Source organism: Mesoplodon mirus, assembly GCF_964341445.2.
Source record: "Mesoplodon mirus genome assembly, chromosome: 2".
In the NCBI taxonomy this organism is placed as follows: domain Eukaryota; kingdom Metazoa; phylum Chordata; class Mammalia; order Artiodactyla; family Ziphiidae; genus Mesoplodon; species Mesoplodon mirus.
The window spans coordinates 12986017-13009771 of record NC_138977.1 but is presented as its reverse complement, the minus strand read 5'-3'; the positions used below and the strand labels follow the sequence as shown (position 1 = coordinate 13009771).

The window sequence follows — 23755 nt, the reverse complement described above, 5'->3', positions numbered from 1 at the left end:
TTTGTTTTTACTTTAAATGGTAAGAAGTAACAATGCTCCTAAAGCTTTCAATTAATTTAAGTCAGCGGTGGTAGAAAAGATGGAAATCTACTTCCTTTGATGAGAATGTAGGCATATGTAAGGCAAATAAACAGCAGCATTTAGTGCCATTCTGGGGTCCTGGGATCACTGCTCTGTTCCCACCTGTATCCTTAATTCTTTCTTTCTTTTTTTTTTTTTGGCTGCACCACGTGGCATGTGGGATCTTTGTTCCCCGACCACGACCAGGGAATCGAACCCGTGCCCCCTGCAGCGGAAGCACCTGGAGTCTTAACCACTGGACCACCAGGGAAGTCCCTCTGTATCCTTAATTCTTACTCTTCCTTCTCTTTGGGTGGTCCCTATGTCACACAGTCCTTATTCACCATAGCTATGGAATTGCCATTAACTGGTTACCCTCTCTCTCAGTTGAAATTTCAGTTTTCATGTGACTACACAGCAACACCACCTCACTGGACTTCAGAATGTGAAGCTCTCATAAGAGTAAGGATGGTAAAGATGGATATTAACTAATGTGCTTTTCCTAATATGTTAGAGATATGCATGGTCTGAACAAATCCCTACAGTTTTTTTGGTGTTTTTTTTTTTTTGCGGTACGTGGGCCTCTCACTGCTGTGGCTTCTCCCGTTGCGGAGCACAGGCTCCGGACGTGCAGGCTCAGCGGCCATGGCTCACGGGCCCAGCCGCTCCGCAGCATGTGGGATCTTCCCGGACCGGGGCACGAACCCATGTCTTCTGCATCGGCAGGCGGACTCTCAACCACTGTGCCACCAGGGAAGCCCAAATCCCTATAGTTTTAACGAGAGGATTCTGATGGTGTGAAGATAAGATTGCATTCAGATTCACCCCCAAAGTTCAGCTTGTCCATCACAGCAGCCAAGAGCCCAATATGGCACCAGGGAGATGATAATTTCAGTTCCACTTAACAGGCTGTTCTCTCCTTCCTCTTGGTTTTCAAAATAGAAATAATGATGCAACAGTGTTTTCTCCCTTGCTATGTTCCTTAGTGAAAATCCCCTTTGAGCAATTATTTCATTTGGATCTGAGCAGGCACTCTGTTTTGGAGGGATATCAAGACCGACTCATCCAGACATTTTGTTGTGGTCTGTCTGGGGCTAAAAATTTGGGTATTAGTGAGTGGCAGGGATTATGTCTTCTCCCACATGGACTCCTAGTTAGGTAGCCAAAACCTCCACCCACTTGGTCCTTCCCATAACTTCACAGAGCTTTACGCTTGAGGTTCACCTTCAGTCCAGGATATGACTGGTAAGCCTGCAAGGGTCATCATCAGACCACTCCAGTGATTAACGTCTCTCCTACAGTCTGGTGTGTGCAAGCTGTGGCCACTCTGAGACCAAGATCACCTAGTCAGGAAAAAGCCCTTCCCTCTAACTGCTGGAACCAGGGGAAATCAGATGTCAGCTACCCTGGCAAAGAATGGATCTGATGGCACTGAGATAGCAACAAGAAACAGGACAGGCATCTGCTTGTACCCCAAGGCCACCGAAACAATGCTAAGCATCTGAGTGCCACAAGCCCCCCATCCCAACATGGAGAACAGTGCAGACAGCCCTTCCTACTGCTGGAACAACAACCGTCCACCCTGCATAAGTTCTGAGCTGCTATTCTAAGCAATCAGTCAGGCGTTACTTGTCTATCCTCAATGAATTCAACTTAAATGATACCAACACCTGCCCTGTATCCAAAGAGGGTAAGACCATGGGGCCACTTAAACTAGCTTTTTTTTTTTTTTTTTTTTTTTTGCAGTACACAGCCCTCTCACTGTTGTGGCCTCTCCCGTCTTGGAGCACAGGCTCTGGATGCGCAGGCTCAGCGGCCATGGCTCACGGGCCCAGCGGCTCCACGGCACGTGGGATCCTCCCGGACCGGGGCACGAACCCGTGTCCCCTGCATCGGCAGGCGGACTCCCAACCACTGCGCCACCAGGGAAGCCCTAGACTAGCTTTTGAGGGGGAAATGCAACGGGGAAAGGGAAGTTGGCTGCAGAGTGCTGAAGCAGGTGGACTCAAGGCAGGCTACCCTGGGCTCACACACCACCAGCTCAAGCACTTACTGGCTGCGTGTGTGACCTTAGGCTCAGAACCCTCCTCTGCAAAATGAGGATAATATTAAGTGCTACTTATTAGCATCACTGTGATGGTCAAATGAGAGTGCCAGACTCTCAGTACGCGCTCAACTGGTGTTACGTATTATTATTAAGGAAGGTCACTAACTATTATGAGGAATCTCACTGCCAAAATCCAGAAATTTTCTTCTTTGAAACCACTGAAAAGACTGATTCACAAAAGAGTAAATGGTTTGCAAGCTGGTGCCTGTCTTGTGGAAGGAACACCTGGTCTAAAACCCTATGCGATCCCGTAGTAAAACTAAACTAAACATCTGTAGAGCGCTTCAGTGCTCTCAAGATGCCTCGCTGATCTTGGCGAAAATCCTGAGTAGGTATTATTTTCCTCGCCTTATACCTACATGTAAACATGAAGTTAGTAGAGTTGGGACTTGAAGCCAGGCCAGCTTATTCCAAATTCTCCTCTCTTCCCACTACACTGTGAAGTGAAACTCTTCCTTAACTGGTGCATTGGACCTCAAGGCTGAATCCAGTAAGAAGCAAGAGTACTTTGAGTTTCCACCTCTTCCAGCTAATAGAAACCATCACCCAATACGAATGGAGCCAAATGCCATAGGTTGAAACTCCCCACTCTCACTCCTTATAACGATCACCATGACATATTGAGCTCTTGCTAGGTTCCGATAGCTGTTCTCAACACTTTCCATCTATAAATATAGACAACTCCAATATATAGGCACTATTTTCATCCTCACCTTACAGATGAGAAGTGTGAGGTAGGGAAACACCATTTGCCCCAAACCACACCAGCTTGGAAGTGACAAGTGGGTTTCAAACTCAAATACGGGGCTATTCTAGATCTCTGAGCTGTTCGTGCATTGTATAAAGGTACCTGGATAGGGCTTCCCTGGTGGCGCAGTGGTTGAGAGTCCTCCTGCCGATGCAGGGGACACAGGTTCATGCCCCGGTCCGGGAATATCCCACATGCCGCGGAGCGGCTGGGCCCGTGACCCATGGCCGCTGAGCCTGCGCATCCGGAGCCTGTGCTCGGTAACGGGAGAGGCCACAACGGTGAGGGGCCCGCGTACCACAAAAAAAAAAAAAAAAAAAAAGTACCTGGATAAGAGGGGTGGGTGGGGCTGAAATGTAGCCCCAGATCTGCCCTGGGGGCTGTCTTCGCAGTGGCACAGCTTAGAAGGGATGCATTTTTCTCAGTGCACTGTGCCCTGTGTAGGACCTGCTCAGGTCCAAAGCCACGCTCTTAACCACAAGTCTACACTCTTAAACACTTGACTGCTGTCCCAAGAGGTAGTACCGGCTGAAAATATAAACTCAAGAGTATTGATAAATGTATGGATAGTATATAATACGTAATGGGTTAAACGGGAATGGGATTTAGAGGGATGGGGTAAATTATACCTTAATCTTCTCTGGCTAACTTCCCTGTCAGACACCTGTCATAGATCCTGTTTGTAAAGAAAACCAAACATTAACAGTACCTTTGTTCAGTTGCAAATATGTTTAAATGTGCAACTACATTCTGCCTTAATAGCTAGACATTAATGTAAGGTGTCTCAAACACAAGAAGACTTTGAGGAAACCAGGACACCTTTCCCAGTTAGGACATTGGTATCATTTATTCACCCATGTTCTCCTAGTCCGAAACAAACACTGCTCAGTTCTCATCTCACTGAGTGCTTATTTGATTAGCTGAAATGAAATCTGGTCTTGGTCATGTAAAATCAGCCACACACACCATTACCAGTTAAAACTGGTTTCAACATAGAACTCAAGTCTTTCCAGAATTGTTTATACCACAGGACACAGGACAAACACTCCACCAAGCCCCAGAATCCCGTTCCTGTTACCAGAAAACCACTTCTCTGTAGAAAGTGTGATTATTTAAATCCGTAGCACTTTGGAGCTAATTTCAAACACGCTGAATGAATATCAGGGAATGAACATCCCTACTGATACAATTCAACTGACAGTATATATTTATAAATTATAACAATATGCATCATGGTGACACCATACAATACAATTGCAATGTAAATATTGGCCTGTGACTAGGTATTTCGATAGGGCATGGACTCCCCAATTTGCCCTGGTCCTCACCACTCCCTATTGTCCCCCTGAGATTGGGGCCAAGTGCCAGTTTCCATTTATCACATGGTACTTTAAAAAAACTACAATCATTGTTCATAGGAATGAAATGTATCTCTATAAACATAAACTACATCTGCATCAAAGCTGGAAAGAAATAAAGATAGACTGAAAGGGCTAGGAGTTTCATAATATTTGGGAAAAGATAGTTCTTTGTGCAATGAAGAATGTTCCTAAATGTTTAATGTTTTAAAAAATTGCCCTTTCCAATATAGACAGTAGCCTTCTTCTCTCCTTCCTCAATCCCTTCCAAAAGAATTATTTGAGTTTTAAATGCCAGGAGTTATTAAATATCCGGGTACTAATCCCTCCTTTATTTAGCTGGTGTCAGGACCAGACTTGCCCAGGAAAATAAGAAAAAGTTTCCAAAGAAATGTCTTTCCGAGAGAGGTGTTCTAGATCCTTCAGGGGTTGTTAGGGATTGTAGATCTGATACTTCTTAATGCCTAGATCTTTGTTTTCCCTCTTCATTTCAGCACAAAACCCTACGACCTTAAACTAACCAACATCAAATTCTTTTTACCTCAATTTGCACTCATTTCCATAAAGCCAGATTCCTCTGATTGTACCTGGGCAAAAGGCCCCCCAAGAACAGTTAGGCAGGCTTTCTCTGTTTCCTACTTGGACTATCCTGTAATGAAATCGTAACAAGGTACATGGAATCCAAAGGTACGTGAAATCTCAAAGTACTTGGAACTACCTACGCTTATTTTTAACCCTGTGATTGATATAAAATAAGGTATTAAACTACTTCCAAAGAAATAAGAAATAGTCGGTTTCACCTAGATTTAAAAAACTAAGGACCTGACAATTTACCATCCCAGACAGTTATTGTAACAAAACATTTTTCTTTTCCTTTCTCTTCTCTTTTTTTCCTTTTCTCTTTCTTCCTCCATCCCTCCTTCCCTCCCTCTCTCCTTTCTTCTTCTCATTCTTTCTTTCCTTCTTTGAGTGAACATCTGCTCCTTGTGGGCGATGTCGTTTTATTTACACACCAGTTTTACTTGGTACATGCTACCACTAAGCCGATAGCTGCCCAGTAGACTTTTGATACTGTCATTGGGTTGTTCCCGGTTTTGCTGGGTAGACGGATGATATTCTGACAAGAGAGGACTTCATGTGGAAACACGGAATCCTAATACTGACACTTAAACCTGACACTTCTGGCTTTCAAAGGACTTTCAGCAACTCATCTGGCCCTTATGTTAAATGTGTGAGGTGGGTAGGGAGAACCATGTCCATTTTCAGTTGAAAACCAGTCTCAAAGAAGTTAAAAACCATGGCATTGCTGGGTCTCCTTCCATTCCAGAAAGTCCTTTAAGATAACAACCACCAGAAATGTTTAAACTCCTTCACCCAAAATATAATTTATAATAAAATATAGAATTTCTTTTTATCCAACTCTATCTGCCATACATGATCTTCAAAAGGAATAGATACCCTCTTTGACATTTACGTTCTATTTGAAGGACACTTCCAAGGCCCTTTCACAGATGATTGTCCCCATTTACAAAGCTTTTTGAAAATACTCTCTCCCATTCTGTGTAGGAATTATGGATCCTGTAAGACAAAGATCTAGTTGGTGAGTAAGAGCAAGGAAAAAATGGATTCATCTAAGGATTTGATAAAATCCCTGTGTTCATCTAAACTTTAAAAAACATGGGTTACAAGCACACAGAAATAGAAATCTGCAAGTGGCTGTTAAAAGCACACATGCTAAAGTTTAGTACAGCTGTAACATCCAATTGCATTCAGTCCCTGTGACAAACTGAAATGCCCACAAAAAATATCAAAGAAAGAGGTGCCCTCTGCTAGCCAAAGTTTTTATTGGCACTAAGAAAGGAGAGACAGATCCTAATTCATCACAGATATTTCTATCAAGGGTACAACACAAGCTATTGAAGTTATGAAAAAGTCATGGGGTACTCCCCGAAATTGGAATCATATGGACAAGAACAGCAGGGCTCTGAAAAGAACAGCCCATAAATGTATGAATCTTTTCAAAAGCAAAACCACGTGGTGCTTTTATGACGACTCCATGGAATTTGCCATGAGGATGGGAGTTGTTAGAAGAGAGGAACACTAACTTTTATCAAGGAAACAATGAGGGGGGAGGGGACAGTGGGCACATAAACAGGTGAGAGCAGATAAATGGGTGAAAGTCAGAAGGCATATGGCACCCTCTTCCTAAAGCTCATAGGTTACACCCAAGCAGGGCCCTATTTGAGAGACCAGAGATGGTTCTTTTGCAAAATAGGGAATAGGAAGGAAGAGGAGTTTGCAGTTCCTAGCCTGAGGGTCAATATCCTGACGATCGTTTAAGAAGTGGAGTGGAGTGCACGATCTGTAATGATTAGCCATAGCATCCTATCAGAACTGCTGAAATGGATTTGATTTGATTGATTGATTTTTATTGAGGTGTAGGTGATGTACAGTATTATATGTTTTAGGTGTACAACATAATGATTCATGAATTTTAAGGGTTATATTTCATTTACAGTTATTATAAAATATTGGCTATGTTCTCTGTGTTGTACAATATATCCTTGTATCTTATTTGCTTTATACATAGTCGTTTGTACCTCTTAATTCCCTACCCCTATCTCGTCCTTCCCTCTCCCCACTGCTAACCTCTAGGTTGTTCTCTTTATCTGTAAGTTTCTTTTTTGTTATATTCACTAGTTTGTTTTATTTTTTAGATTCTACATTTAAGTGATATCATACAGTGTTTGTCTTTCTCTGTCTGACTTATTTCACTTAGCATAATACCTTCCAAATCTATCCATGTTGTTACAAGTGGCAAAATTTCATTGTTTTTTATGGCTGAGTAGTATTCCATTGTATATATAAATCCCATCTTCTTTATACATTCATCAGTTTGCAAACACTTAGGTTGTGTCCACATCTTATAAATTATATGATAGCTGAATTTTATAGCGCAAAGGGGAAATGCCTACTCACTGTTCTGTATTTGGACCCAATTATTCTCTCCATTCACCTGTAGGGAAGGAGAATTAACAAGGGAGAACCAGGGGATTTAGCTGTCAGAGTTGTATGCTCTACATTACAGAGCATCCCAGGGAGGGCTCCCTGATGGAATCATTTGCAAGGAAGGGAGGAGCTTGGGCAACATCAGTCCTTACACTAAGGCAAGACCCTCCCCTGGCTTATCTAGACCCTGCTCCTTCTCTTCTTCCCCCCTCTAAACACACACACACACACACACACACACACACACACACACACTTCCAGGGTCTTCCCCACAATGAGAAACTATAGTTGAAGGGCCACGTATATGGGTATCAGGACAAGAGTAAGAAAGAACCAGTAACACAACATTGTAAATCAACTATACTCAAATAAAAATTTAAAAAAAGAAAGAAAGAAGCACTAACATTTTCATCGTTGTATTCAGGCAGTGATACATTTCTATTGCTTAAACACTATATAGCAAACTGAACATCTTTAACTGGTCAGAAGGCTAACAAAATTACCTGACTTTTACAAGTTATAATAATCCTGCTGCAAGCAATAGCAATGGATTCCTGAAAAATCACTTTGGTAGAAAATTCAGAGTTGAGAAAGGTAAGACTTTAGAGTATTGGCTCTTCATTTTTTTTATTCATAATCCACTTTAAGGAGCCAATGAAAGTGGTGGAGCCTCAGCTCCAGAAAAATACACCTTCCTAATGAATTCCCATAAATCCTGTATATAATTTCAGGTCATTCAAAGACCTGAAATCCCCTTTCTTCTACCGTATCTTTAAAAGAAAAAAAATAGTTTGGGGAGCCAAACTATTACAACAATCCTATAAAAAAACCTCAATATTTTTATATCCACAAAGAAAAAAGAAGCAGATTAATTCAAAAAAATCTTTATGACATTTGACACAGATTACATTAATAAAAATCAATAGTGTATGTCAAATATACATTTTTCCTCCTTTGGTAGCCGTAATCTTTTTGAGATTGACCTCCCACACAGTAAACATGGATATTGATTTTCTTTGTGCAATAGCCACACAAACAGGCCTTTTCCTTCCCTGGTCCTCCATCCAAAGGTTCAATGTTCTCTCAGTTGTATAACTGGGAATGGCTCTATATCATGGTCCCAAAGACAGCTTAACTAGAAGGATGGATATGGGGAAAGTTTGAAGACCTTTTTAAGGAAAATCCAGAGAGAGTTTTCAGGCTTCCTCCCTGGCATACAGTCAGCGAGCTGTAACCACGACAGCCACCAGCCAGTGACACCACACCTGCCTCTGCCTCTTACCTTCACTTCCACGCTCAAGGTTGCATTTCTAAGACTGGGACTGACTTTGCCTCGGTTTCCTTTGGCTTTCCAAAGGGTGCATTCCAATTTCATCTTCCTCTCTCCTTTTGCTTTTTTTTTCTTTCTTTCTTTCTTTTTTTTTTTTTTTGCAGTACACGGGCCTCTCACTGTTGTGGCCTCTCCCGTTGCGGAGCACAGGCTCCGGATGCGCAGGCTCAGCGGCCATGGCTCACGGGCCCAGCCGCTCTGCGGCATGTGGGATCTTCCTGGACCAGGGCACGAACCCCTGTCCCCTTCGTTGGCAGGCAGACTCAACCACTGCGCCACGAGGGAAGCCCTCTCCTTTTTCTTTGTCTCCCTTTTTATCCTTTTTTCTTTCCAAACGCAGGCAAACCTAAGTATAAATCCAAGCTCTGTCTGTTACTAGCAGGGTCTCCTCAAGTAAGAAACTAAACTTTTCCAGCAGGCAGTTTCCTCATCTATAACAGAGGAAAGAATAACTAACTTACAGGGTTGTTATGAAAATCAGATTAGTGATGTGTGAAAAGTTCTCCGCAGAATGCCTGAACCACAGAAGAATTTCAGCAAATGTCAGCTCCTCTGCCTTTATACTCTATGTTAATTGTAAAAATAATAGAAAATATATACAATCAAGCATTAATAATATGACCACAACAACGACTTTGAAAATTAGCCTTTAGACCACGTAGATTTGAAAATTATTACAAAGATGCTTTTAGAAATAATGTACTTTACATTATTCATTATAGTAATAGATATGCAAATATTATAAAATGCCAATGGAGTAAACAAAAGATTAATGACTTCTCTTCTTTAAAAGCTTTAATTAAAGAGTCCAAATGTAAATCTGTTAAGGCCTGCTTACTTTTATTAGAGATTGCTTTGGTTCCTAGGTTAACACAAAGATTTAAAAAATTCATGTGTACTACTGAAATGTAAAGAGTTTCCTTACTAAGAAATATTAAAGGCAAGGAATCTAGAAAAAATGAAATGAGAAAAACAAGAGTTCACCTTTTCTGTTTAGAGGGTAAAACTGATCCAATCCTTCATGTTCTACTTGACCTTCCCTCTAGCAAATACTTGCCCAGCAAGCCTAGAACAATGGAGCTGGAGGTGGGCATGCATTTCACAGACCTCACCTCAGGGGCTGGATAGTTATTCACCTCACTTTGTGCTCCTTGGGCTCAAACAGAAGGTAGAAGACTTGATTCACCCCAATGAAAGTTTCCAATCCAAATCTCCCCTGGAGAGTTAGGAGGACCTTAATGGATCTCTTGATTGGATCCCACAGCCAAGGAACCCTGGTTCCCTGAAAGCAAGTGTAAATAACAAACAGCACCCTGTGAAACGCCATCTGGAGCAAACCAGAAGCCAGAGGCAATTGCAGAATGACTTGAAAAATGATTGGCTGTCCTCTGAACACATCCCCTGACAGGAAAGGGAAACAAAGCGAAGGGGAAAGTGGGTCAATGATTTCTTTATAAGTTCTCTGGTTTACCTAACTACTAAGTGACGACATTTCTAAATTACAAATTCCTGAATGACTAACCAGGCATCTTTACATACAAAAATATATAGAAATATAAGGAAAAGGTGGCCCCTCCCCTTCCTCCCCCCCCCCATCCTCTCCCTGGTGGCCCCAGTTTGCCACAGAGTCACTGACGCCAGGAGAGAGGAAGGGAGGACCGGAGAGCAGGAGAGAGAGGTCTGTGTTTCCTGGCAGAGCTTTCAAAATGTGCATCCCCAGGAAGGAAGGGAAGGAGGGAGGAGGGTATGCAGGTAGAATGATTTAAAGTTGCTGATCAATCCAAAATATACAAGCAGTTTACGCAGCTCAATATCAAAAAAAACAAACAACCCAATCCAGAAGTAGACAGAGGATCTAAACAGACATTTCTCCAAAGAAGATATACAGATTGCCAACAAACACATGAAAGGATATTCAACATTACTAATCATTAGAGAAATGCAAATCAAAACCACAATGAGGGGCTTCCCTGGTGGCGCAGTGGTTGAGAGTCCGCCTGCGAATGCAGGGCACACGGGTTCGTGCCCCGGTCTGGGAAGATCCCACATGCCGCGGAGCGGCTGGGCCGGTGAGCCATGGCCGCTGAGCCTGCGCGTCCGGAGCCTGTGCTCCGCAACGGGAGAGGCCACAACAGTGAGAGGCCCGCGTACCGGCAAAAAAAGAAAGAAGAAAAAAAAAACCACAATGAGGTATCACCTCACACCCATCAGAAAGGTCATCATCAAAAAATCTACAAACAATAAATGCTGGAGAGGGTGTGGAGAAAAGGGAACCCTCTGGCACTGTTGGTAGGAATGTAAATTAATACAGCCACTATGGAGAACCGTATGGAGGTTCCTTAAAAAACTAAAAATAGAACTACCATATGACCCAGCAATCCCACTACTGGGCATATACCCTGAGAAAACCATAATTCAAAAAGACACATGAACCCCAATGTTCATTGCAGCACTATTTACAATAGCCAGGACATGGAAGCAAAGAAGATGTGGTACATATATATAATGGAATATTACTCAGCCATAAAAAAACGTAATTGAGTGACTTGTAGTGAGGTGGATGGACCTAGATTCTGTCATACAGAGTGAAGTAAGTCAGAAAGAGAAAAACAAATACCGTACGCTAACACATATATATGGAATCTAAAAAAAAAAAAAAAAAAAGGTTCTGAAGAACCTAGGGGCAGGACAGGAATAAAGACACAGACCTACCAGAGAATGAACTTGAGGACACAGGAGGGGGAAGGGGAAGCTGGGACGAAATGAGAGAGTGGCATGGATATATATACACTACCAAATGTAAAATAGTTAGCTCGTGGGAAGCAGCCACATAGCACAGGGAGATCAGCTGGGCACTTTGTGACCACTTAGAGGGGTGGGATAGGGAGGGTGGGAGGGAGACACAAGAGGGAGGGGTTATGGGGATATATGTATGCATAGAGCTGATTCACTTTCTTTTTTTTTTTTTTTTTTTGCTGTACGCGGGCCTCTCACTGTTGTGGCCTCTCCCGTTGCGGAGCACAGGCTCCGGACGCACAGGCTCAGCGGCCATGGCTCACGGGCCCAGCCGCTCCGCGGCATATGGGATCCTCCCAGACCGGGGCACGAACCCGTATCCCCTGCATCGGCAGGCGGACTCTCAACCACTGCGCCACCAGGGAGGCCCCTGATTCACTTTCTTATAATGCAGGAACTAACACACCATTGTAAAGCAATTATACTCCAATAAAGATGTTTAAAAATAAATAAATAAATAATAAAGTTGCTGATCAAAAATTCCCTTCACCAAAAAGCCTGACTATTCAGTTAAATTTTTTTAAGCCACCTAAACCTCAGACAGATAACCATTTGCTATATCAGCACCTTTTAAAAATGCAATGTCTCTGTAAACTGTAAGACTTGAGTTGCTCATACACTGTGTTTATTACTCAGAGCCAATGGCCTCCTAACACCTAATAGAGATCATCAGCCATCGGAGAACAATGATGGGCCATCATCTATGAAGGGCTCCTTGTGTTTCGTGTATTTTACATAACTTATCTCACAAAATCCTCACTCCTGGTGCTGAAACATGATTAAACCATATTATATAAGGAAATCAAGCTCAGAAAGGAAGAGACACTTCCTAAATCACATCTCTTGGTAACAGATGGGGCTGGGATTTGAATCAGGTTCTGACTCCGGTTGTATGTTTGCTAAGGGAAGGGCTGAAAAAGACTAGAGCCCTGTGGCGGGTAGAGAACACAAAAGAAGTAGTGAGAAGAGCAACCTTGGAGGCTTCCCAATTTGCCTGTGGCATTTGGTGCACTCGGGGCGCCAGGAAGCATGCCTGGGCTTAGCCTGAGACCCAGACCCAGACCGGAGGTGGTACCCACCACAGCCGTCAGCATTACAATCTGCGCAGTTCCAAGTGACAAACTCCTGATTTGGACACAACTACAAAACAGGTTTTTGTGTGCAGGCCTGGGAACCATCCCACAATTTAAAACCCGATCTCTTCATAAAGTGGTTCCCCTCACCTAGAGATTGTCATACTGAGTGAAGCAAGTCAGACAGGATATGATATCACTTACCTGTGGAATCTTAAAAAAATGTTACAAATGAACTTATTTACAAAACAGAAATAGACTTACAGATGTAGAAAACAATCTTATGGGTTACCAGAGGAGAAAGGGAGGGAGGAATAAATTGGGAGATTGGGATTGACATATACACACCACTATATATAAAATACATAACTAATAAGGACCTACTGTATACCACAGGGGACTCTACCTCAATATTCTGTAATGGCCTATATGGGAAAATAATCTAAAAAAGAGTGGAAATATGTATACGTATAACTGATTCACTGTGCTGTATAGCAGAAAGTAATACAACATTGTAAATCAACTATACTCCAATAAAAAATAAATAAAAAATAAAGTGTGTCCCCTCTGCGTGTGATGATGGTAAAGCAGAAAACATACGCCATGTCCCTAGAACAGGAAGTCAGCCTCAACTCCTCAACTTTCTGAAAAGGAGGCTTAGAGTAAATTTTCTCTTCCCTACATTTGGAGATCAGTTTACAAACACCCGGAAGATGTCAAGAGCCATCTCAAATCCTACACAAATTACACGTATTCATTCTTACAGCTTTTTTTGTAGAATAATGTAAAGTCTCAAGACAAATTGGAATGGGTGACTAAATCATTCTGTGGACAAAATCCTCTTGAGGGTGATAATAACAAGCAGAGGGGGAGGAATTCATGGAACAAGCAAGCAACATCTGCTTTTGTCTAACCATGCTTCTCGCTAGCAGCACTTGCTTATTAAGTAAGTATGTGAGCCAACCCCATACAGAACTATAGATCACTGCTCATGACAACACACAGTTATAACATAAGGTTCCACTAGGAACTAACACACATTGTACTGGCTTTTATACATAATTAATCTACAAAGAAAAATGCTAACTGCTAAGTGCAACTAAGAGCAACTTCATTAATACTTGGAAATTAGGGACTTCCCTGGTGGCACAGTGGTTAATAATCCGCCTGCCAATGCAGGGAACACGGGTTCGAGCCCTGGTCCGGGAAGATCCCACATGCCGTGGAGCAACTAAGCCCGTGTGCCACAACTACTGAGCCCGTGTGCCACAACTACTGAAGCCTGCGCGCCTAGAGCCCATGCTCTGCAATAAGAGAAGCCACCGCAATGAGAAGCCCGTGCACCGCAACAAACAGTAGCCCACGCTCGCCACAACCAGACAAAGCTCGTGCTCAGCAACAAAGACCCAACGCAGCCAAAAATAAATTAATTAAGTAACAAAAAACTTCTAGCTAATGGAGGCTTAAAAATGTAAGCATTAAAATAAAACCAAAAACAAAATCCCAAAACCCATATGCTACCAAAAGGCAAGGAAGGAAGGCAAATAAAAAGAACATAGAGCCAATAGAAAAAAATAGAAAGCACTTAATAAGATAGTAAATTTAAACACAAGTCACATGTACATTGACTAAATAATCCAATTAGAAGGTGAAGATTTTCAGACTGGATTAAGAAAAAAAATCAACCATCTACTACTTATAAAAGACATCTAATATAAGGATACAGGGACTTCCCTGGTGGTCCAGTGGTTAATACTCCGTGCTTCCAACGCAGGGGGCCTGGGTTCAATCCCTGGTTGGGGAACTAAGATCCCACATGCCCTGCAGCACAGCCAAAAATGAATTAAAATATATATATATATACACACACACACACACACACACACATATATAGATAGACAGATAGATAGATGGATACAGAAAGGTTGAGAGTAAAAGTATGAAAAAGATAACCATACAAACATTAGCCAAATAAATCTGCCACAACTATAATGATGAAGCAAAGAGCAGTTCTGGAGATACAAACATTTCATGATAAAATGTTCAATTCACCAGAAATATATTACAATGATAAATGTATATATTCCTATATATATTCCTAATGATACAGCCTTAAAACATATAAAACAAAAATTGGAAGTATTACAAGGACAAATAGTCAAAATCACAATTATGGTGGAAGAATTGAACACAAGCAGCAAAGTTAACCACTGAACATAAATAAAGCATTTATCCAGCAACTGCAAGGCACATTATTCTTCTCAAGCACAACATGTAACATTTACAAAAATTGGCCATCAACAGGGAATAAAACAAATCTTACTAAATTTCAAAGCACTGAAATCATATAAGTATGGTTATGGTTTCTAACTGCAGTAAAATAAATACCAAAATTTTTGAAAATTAAGAACTATATATCTAAATAACTCAAGATAACATGAAAAAAAAGATCAGAATGGAAAAAAAACTATTTTGAGTGAAATAACCACCAAAACACTATATATCAAAACTTAGCTGTGAAGTGCAGGTTAAGCCATGCTTAGAGGGAAAAATTATCTAGAATAAATATACTAGAAAATAAGGGTGAATATCAACAAACTAATATCATTTTCAAAAGCTAGAAAAATACCAATGTATACTCAAAGAAAACAGAAAGAAGGAAATAATAAATGGTAGATATTAATGAAGTAGAAAATAAATGTAAACAGAAAAGGTCAACAGGTCTAGAAGCTGATTCTTTACAAAACTGATAAATTCCTAGAAAGACCGATTAAGAAAGAGAAGGCACAAATAACCAATGTCAGGAATAAAAAAGGGGGCTATCACTGTACATCCTACAGACATTAAAAATATAAGAATATCATTAACCAATTTATGCCAATATATTTGAAGATCTAGGATGAAAAAGATAAATCCTAGAAATAAACAACTTATAAAACTGACAGTAAAAGAAAAATTTTAAACATTTGAATAGCTGTCATACCATTCAACAAACCCACAAAGAACAGTTGAAGGCCAGATAACTTCACCTGTGAGTTTTGCCAATGTGTCAAGGTGAAACAATACTGTTATCACATGAAGTCTTCCAGAAAACAGAACAAAGAGTGAGCACTCCACAACTTATTTTTAAGGCCAGTATAATCTTGATACCAAAATTTGACAAGGGTATTGTGAAAAACAAAAATTATAGGAAAATTCTTCTAATTTATCAGGGTGCAAAAATCCTAAATAAAAGATTAGCAAGTGATATTAAATAAACACATAAAAAAACCCAATAACATGTCACAGCCAAGTTGGATTATTTTATATACACAAGTTTGATTTAACACCTGAAAATCAGTTGATATGTCACCACACTAACAGAATAAAAGAGAAAAAATCATATGATTACTTTAATAGATATAGAAAAGCATTTGAAAAAATTCAGGAGCCATATATAATTAAAAACTTTTATCAAACTAGGGATAAGAATTCCCTTTAAATGAAAAAAAAATTATCTACATGGTGCAGCCATTGTGGAGAACAGTATGGAGATTCCTTAAAAAACTAAAAATAGAGTTACCATATGGTCCACTCCTGGGCATATATCTGGAGAAAACTATAATTTGAAAAGATACATGCACCTCAATGTTCATTGCAGCACTATTTACAATAGCCAAGACATGGGAGCAACCTAAATGTCCATCAACAGATGAATGAATGAAGAAGATGTGGTACATATATACAATGGAGTATTACTCCGCTACAAAAAGAATGAAATAATACCATTCACAGCAACATGGATGGACCTAGAGATTATCATACCAAGTTAAATAAGTCAGACAGAGAAAGACAAATATCATATGATATCACTTACATGTGGAATCCAAAAAAGTGACACAAATGAACTTATTTACAAAACTGAAATAGACTCACAGAAATAGACTCACAATAGGAAACAAACTTATGGCTACCAAAGGGGAAAGGAGGGCAGGGATAACTTAGGAGTTTGGAGTTAACATATAAACACTACTAAATATAAAATAGATAACTAACAAGGACCTACTGTATAGTACAGGGAACTATACTCAATATCCTGTAATAATCTATAAGGGAAAAGAATATATATATATATATAACTGAATTACTTTGCTGTACACCTGAAACTAACACAACATTGTAAACCAACTATACTTCAATTAAAAAAAAATCTACAAAAATCACCATAGTTGATGAACAAATGATAAATGTTGAAAGTCTTTCGAGACCTCAAAAGGGAAAAGGATACGTACAATCAGCACTTCTATTCAACACTGTACAATCTGCCTGTGCAAAATGACAAAGAAAAAAAATTTTTAAGCATAAAGATTAGAAAAAAACAAATTTTTCAGATGATATGATTGTGTATGTAAAAAATACATAAGAATCTACAGATAAATTACTAGAATTCATTTCATAAGTTAGCTAGGCTCTGGATACAAAGTCAATTTTTAAACAATTATATTTCTATCGGTTAGCAAAAAAAGAATTAGAAAATAAAATTTTAAAAAGGAAACAATACACAGCAGAGTAAAAAAAATACCTAGGAATAAATCTAATACAAGATGTGAAAGACGTTTACAGACAAAACTATGAAACATCATTGAAAGAAATTTTGAAAGCTCTAAATAAATAGAGGCATATACCATGTTCATGGACCAGAAGATTCAATATTATAAAGATATTAATTTTTCCCAAATTTATTAATAAACGCAATGTGATCTCAATCAAAATCCCAACAGTTTAAGTCTTTGTTGTTGCTGTTGTTTTGTTTTGGTGGAACTTAATAAGCTGATTCTAAAATGTTGCATAAATGATAAGAAACTCTTAAAGAACAAAATAAGAGGACTTGATCTAATGAATATAAACTCCTATTATAAAACTACAGTGTGGTATTGGTGCAAAAATATTCTCATAGACGAAAGGAATAGACTAGAGAGCCCAAACACATATTGGGACACTTGAATTATGAACAAGGTAGCCCCAGAGGGCAGTGGGAACAGAACGGACTTACCAGTAAATTACACTGGGATAACTGGATGTCCATAAATTATTTTAATTTAAAACTTTAACCCCATCTCACACAATATGCAAAAATTAATTCCCAGTGAATTGTAAATATAAATTTGGGGGTTAAAACTGAGAAGTTCCTAGAAAAAAATATAGAAGACTATGTTTATAACCTCAGAGTAGGAAAAGACTTATTGAACAGAACACAATGAAACACTAACTATAAAGGAAAACAGAATCTGTAAAGGACTTGGTTATTAAAATTAAGAACCTCTTTTCATCCTTAAGAGAGTGAATAGGTAAGCAACAGAATGAAGATTGTGCCACACGTACGACCAACAGTGAGCTCATATCCAGAATATATTTTAAAATACCTACAAATCAGTAAGAAAAAGACACACAACCCAATGACAAAGGGGACAGGACACTTGAACAACCATGTCACAAAATATTGCAAACAGCCAATAAACATGAAAAAGTGCTCAACCTCATCAGTAAGGAAAAAGCAAATTAACTTCACAACGTGATATTGCTGCAAAACCACCAGAAACGCTAAAATTACAAAGACTGACAATGTTGGCAAGGATAAGGAGCAAGGGAAATTCCCATATGCTGTGGGTGGGAGTATGTTGGTACAACTACTTTGGAAACCAGTTTGGTATTATCTACTACAGTTGATGATACACATAACCTATGAGCTAGCAATTCCTCTCCTGGGTACAGACCAAACAGAAATGCCTGCCCACAGGCATCAAGACACACAAACAAGAATGATGACGGCCACCTTATCCATGGACCCCAAATGGACCATCCAAGGTCCTCCAACGGTGGATAAATGCGGATAAATGATTGTGCTATACTCATATAATAGTTTTCCGCACAGCATAGGGAAATGAAAAAACTACAGCCACAAGCAACAACATTCATAAATATCACAAAGCAAAGAATCCAGACACATGTGAATACATACTCCATTATTCCATTCATTCCTTGCTCAACAAGACAGGTGAAACCAAAATATTGTGTTTAGAGATAGGCGCTTTGTCGGAAAAACTGTAAAGAAAAGTGAGGAAATGTTTACCAAAAAACATCAGGACAGGTTTTCTGTTTTTTACCTTTGGGCGAGGGTGAGTAGTGATTGGGAGAGGGTCACAAGAGGGGATTCTAGGGCACTGGCGGTGTTCCAATTTTTATCCTTGTGTTGGTTACAAGGTGTTGGTTACAAGGTGTTACCTGTGATAAGTCACTGCACTCTGCATCTCTATTATGTGCACTTTTTCGGATGTGTATGAAATCTCAGTTAAAGGGGGTTAATAAATAAATCAAATGCATCTACAATTAAAAGAAAACTTCACTGTGTCAATACCCATGTATATTGCCTGGAATCAAAAAGAGAATAGCTTGAAAAGCAGCAGGGGGGCAAGTATCCTCATTGTGGCCCATTATTTTTTACAGCTTTTGTGCTAACATCTTACCAAGCACTGTGAACCACTGAGCACTCCTGACCAGTTCACAATGAGTGGGTTTCCCACTCATCCGTAATCCATTCGATGAGTGGACGATGGTGCACTGGTCCAGATAATGCACATTATATAAAGTCCTGAGATCTTCCAGAAGATCTCCAATAACAGATACCCAACACTTGCTCTTCCCTCCTCTCCTCACAGGCCAATCTTTTTCTTTCTTCAGTTCTCAGCTCCAGGGTCACTTCTACAGGGAATCCTTCCTTGAACCTACCCCTACCCGGAATGGGGTAACGTCTCCTTTTGACGTTAGTGCTGGTCATTCTCAGTTTGTCCCCACCTCCCAGATCCACCCCTGGGAGGCTGATCCCTAGGCACTAGATCACCAGGACAGTCCATCCAGCCAGCTTCTACTGGGTTCCACAGAGGAGAGGCAACGGCAGTAGCTGGGAGGTGAGGAGAAAAGAGAAGTCGGACATGTCCTCCCCACCCTCTTTTGCTGTGGTCTGTGTTCCTAGGGGTGGCCGCTTCTCTGGAGGCCCAAACTCTTGCAGCAGCATCATTCCTGCCACCTAGAACAGCTCTCCACTGCTGTGCCTTTCACTGGTCCTGGGAAACCTGCCTTCATCTAAGTTGTCTTTTCACTAAATTCTCTTCACTTGAACTAGGTTGGATTCTGTTTTCTGCCGGGACCCTGCGGAATGGAGATTTTATATTAATTTATAGGATAATTTTATCAGCATCTGTCTTCTCCTGCTAGGCTGTGAGCTTCATGACACTGGCACTTTAGAAGTTACCAACCAATATTTTAAATGATATAGTGAGTTAATGAATGCATGAATAAGCCCACATTAGAATTAGAGTATACTGTACATTGTACAAGGATTTCTAAAATGCCCCTCATACATTTGATGTGGCACCAACCAATCTGAGCAAACATTTTTCCTATGTTGGTTGAAAATAGCCTTTGTTGGCAGGAATATTTTTACTCATTTCAATGATTTCAATTATTCTAGCGATAAGTGCAGTAGCTATGATTTCTCAATTAAGAAGCTAAGTTTATCTGAAATGAGTCATCGATGATGAGATTCCAAGTGGACTGCAGTTAATTACAGCTCTAAGAGTCAGTAGGAATGCAATAAAAAAGTTAACTAGAAAAAGAAGGCTCTGCATATCTTATTTTTTAAAACCTATTGCAAATGACTCTAGAAAACAAATACTTAATAGTTGACGGTGTGGGAAGGGTTATCTCCAGGCAGGAAATGTTCTTGTTAATACAATAAAGTATCTACTCTACATTGTTGCTTTAGACTTAAAGGACAATCTGGGCCTTATACCAATATTAGATATGCAAGTTTCATATTAATGTACATAGTTAGACAACTTCTACAAAATGAACTGGAAAATACTGGTTCTAGGCCACTAATCAGAATTTCTGGAACACAATCTGGAGCTCTGCAGATTCCCTTCTTTTATGGTAGAAAAAGTGCAGAAAAATCAGATTATCTAGAGGCGACCTGATGTGCAAGCAAACTAGTAGGTGCTCTACAGTGTGACACTTGAATTTCACTCTTGAGAAAACTAGTTCATAAATTAGAATCACAACTAAATACACACTATATCAAGAAGTTTGAGTTCATAGCAGGGCATTTTGAAAGCAACAATTTACCTAGCATGCAAGCTCCTGGTGAGGGATATATTCTGAACTCTGCAGAGGTCAAGGTTCATCTCTTTTCTACAATATCTTTCCTGGTTAAACCTCTCCTGTTTCTTCTGCTAACTTTTTCGTTCTAAAAAGCATCCTAGTTCTGTTCATTCTAACCAAGAGGGAGAGGGGAAGGTCCAATTTCTCTAGTATGGTATGAGTTCAAGATTATCTGTCATCTCCCACCATGCAAACTAGTTACTTAATAAAAGAAGACCTTTCTAATATGGCACTACTTGGGACAGGCATCTGATTTTATCATGTGGAATGATACGGCATGGTTTTAGTAATAGTTACAATATTAACAATACCTTGTGAGGGGGTTTGGGGAAGAGACTGAGTTAAAATGATTAAAATGCAGTTATACTTCTGATTCTTTTTATAACCAGACAACTTGCTTTGTTATGCCTAATTAGATACAACAAAATTCCTTTTCCTTCCTTTTTCCTTTTCTCTTCAGGCGTAACTAACATAGGAAATGACCACACCAGCTCCTTACTGATTGCTTCCCTGGAAACAAAAGAGCATTTTCTACCTGATCCTGCCATTACCAAAAGAGAATCAAGTAAAAATTAACCGCCCTTCCCCTCTCTTGTCCATATAGAAAGCAATATTTTTTAAAAGGGGGAGAGGGGAAGTACCGCATTCAATTCCTAAGGACTGATGCTCCCCCCCTCCCCAGACTCCCTCATCTCCATTATCATAAACATCACCCACTTATGGGGCGCCCGGTACACGAAGGGCCCCATCGCCTGACAGGGTGAGAAAAGAAGCATCTCTTTCAGTCTGAAAATTACGACTCCTGATGCTTTCCACGCAGCAAAGCGGGGCGGGTCGCCCAGCCCCAAGGGACAGGGCGGCGTCTCTCGGGTGCCCGCAGCCCAGGGCGGCGGGCGGCGCCGCAGCTCCCGGCCCCCCTCCCGCAGGGACCCGCCGCGGATCCTTACCCGCCAGTCCGCCGCCGCCGCCTCCATCGCCCGCATGCCCCTTCCTCCGCTGCAGGATGAAGTAGGGGTTGGCCCTCTCCGTGATCCACAGCGCGTTGGCCAGCAGCACCTCTTCGGGGTTCACCCACATGTTCCCGGGCGCCGCGGGCGCACGCACAATGGGGCGGCAGGTCGGGTCCCGCGCGCACCGGCGCGCACTCCCGGGCACACGCGCGCCCACCCGTCCGCTCGCCAGCCCGCCAGCTAGGTGCGGCGGCGGAGAGCGACTTCACCAGGGGGCGGCCCGCGGCGCCCGGGTCACAACAAAGCCCCCGCGGGCGGCCGGGGAGGATGGCGAGGACGCGGGCACCGCGAGCAGCATCCTCTCCCTGGCGCCGCCGCCTTCCGCGAGCCCGCGGCCGCAGACGCCCAGGCTCTTCGCTCCGCAGCCCGGCCGGGGCCCACGGCGGCGGGAGGAGGAGAAGGAAGGGGAGCGGGAGAAGGAGGAAGTGGTGTGGCTCAGTCCCGGGATCCGGCTCGGCGCCCGGCCGGGCTGCGGGCGCCGCCAGCTGATTCGGCCCCGCGGGTCGGGCAGAGCTGGGCTGGGACGCGGCTGCTCCCACAGTGCCCACCCAGGGTCCGAGCCGCCTCCGTCTCTAGCAGCTCAGAGCCCTCGAGGTCACCGCGCGTTAACACTTCGCGTCGGGGCCGCTCGCACCCTCGGCGAAGCCCAGCTCCCAGCTGGAAGGACGATCCGGACACTGCGAATGAATGACGACAGCGCGGCTCACTAGGAGCGAGCCCGAGTGACACCAACTTCCACGGACGCGAGTCCTCCCCGGGCCCTGCGCGCCGAGCCGGGCCGCAGCGGCTGGCTTTGGGGGAACCTACTGGGGACCGGGTGGCGAGCACTCGGCCCCACGCCCATCCCAGCAGGGAGGACCTCGGTGGGTGGGTGTGAGTGTGTGTGTGCGCGCGCGCGCGCGCTCTGTGTGTGTTTATGGTTGACGCTCGGTAGGCTAGCGCCACCCCTCTTCCCAAGAAATGTGTTTCAAGGTTCCAGACTTGGAGCTAGAGACCCGGGTCGGAAGTGGACGCAGCCAATGGTTATCGATGTTTTTGTTTCCTGCATCCCTGGGGCAAGTCATGCGCCAAACGTGTCACCGCCTGTAACCCCGCCCCCTCTGCATTCCATGGTAATTAAAATGGCCCAGCTAAGTGCATTACATCACTTCTTTCCTTGACCTGTAGGGCATGAGCAATAGCGAAGTTGGAAGCAGCCCAAAAGCTTAGAGCAACTAATTCATACCACAGCTGTCCCTATATGAGGCGTTTGGCTCTTCGAGGACAGGACATGGCAGAATTCAAGGATTTATCCACACTTAATAGATGGATTTAAAATTTTTTAAAAGAATGATTGAAATGAGAGACACACAACCCAGGCCATCCTTATCTCTAGACAGTTTTGCTTTCCCCCGGTATTTCGAGTCTCTTTGTGGTGATCACAGCCCATCCACCTAGGTATCTGATGACCTTTTCCTCACTTCTTTTTTACACCCAGGAGATCTTCAGATAGCTGAGCAAAAAGAGTGTCCTCTTCCCAGATGATGGGAACTTACTAAGCTCTGCTTTGTTGCGGAAGCTGTACAATCCTAGGGACTTCTCCCTTTCCCAGGGAGCAAAGCATTCAAATGAGACTTTCTTGTGGGGACTTCAAATTTTTTACTTATGTAGCTCGCACTTGGATTGCTGAATTCCTTCAAATGGCCGAGGGAGCCCATCCCAGCCATTTTAATGAGGCTGCCTCTGAACCTGTTGGTGTCCTACAGGGTGGACTCTGGAGAAATGGAAGTCTCCCTTCACATTATTACACTGACTGATCTTCTGCCTCTTTAGGAAACATTTTACATCTCTAGGCATTTGTGGAAATGTCATATTTTTAACACAGACTCAAAAATATCATTTGGCACCTCTGGTCAAGGTACCGTGCCTTCAGTCATGAAAATCTATTGCAAATTAAAAAAAATAAACAATAAGATTGCAAATCATACATATGTAAAATTATTAATTTTACATTTATATAATATTAATATTTTGAAGTGCTTCCATAGACATCCTTTTATTTTATATGATTAGCATTTTTAAAAACTCC

The 23755-nt window shown here is 41.8% G+C and overlaps 1 protein-coding gene across 1 annotated transcript in view; it reads right to left on the bottom strand.

Annotated features, from left to right (window-relative positions):
- The window catches only part of TBC1D9 (TBC1 domain family member 9), a 101153-nt gene extending 79372 nt beyond the window's left edge, over positions 1-21781 (bottom strand). Inside the window, exon 1 of the mRNA XM_082644927.1 lies at positions 21625-21781. Coding sequence (XP_082501053.1) covers positions 21625-21754 — 130 coding nt within the window. The 5' untranslated portion in view covers positions 21755-21781. The remainder of the gene's footprint in view (positions 1-21624) is intronic.
- Positions 21782-23755: the final 1974 nt, after the last annotated feature.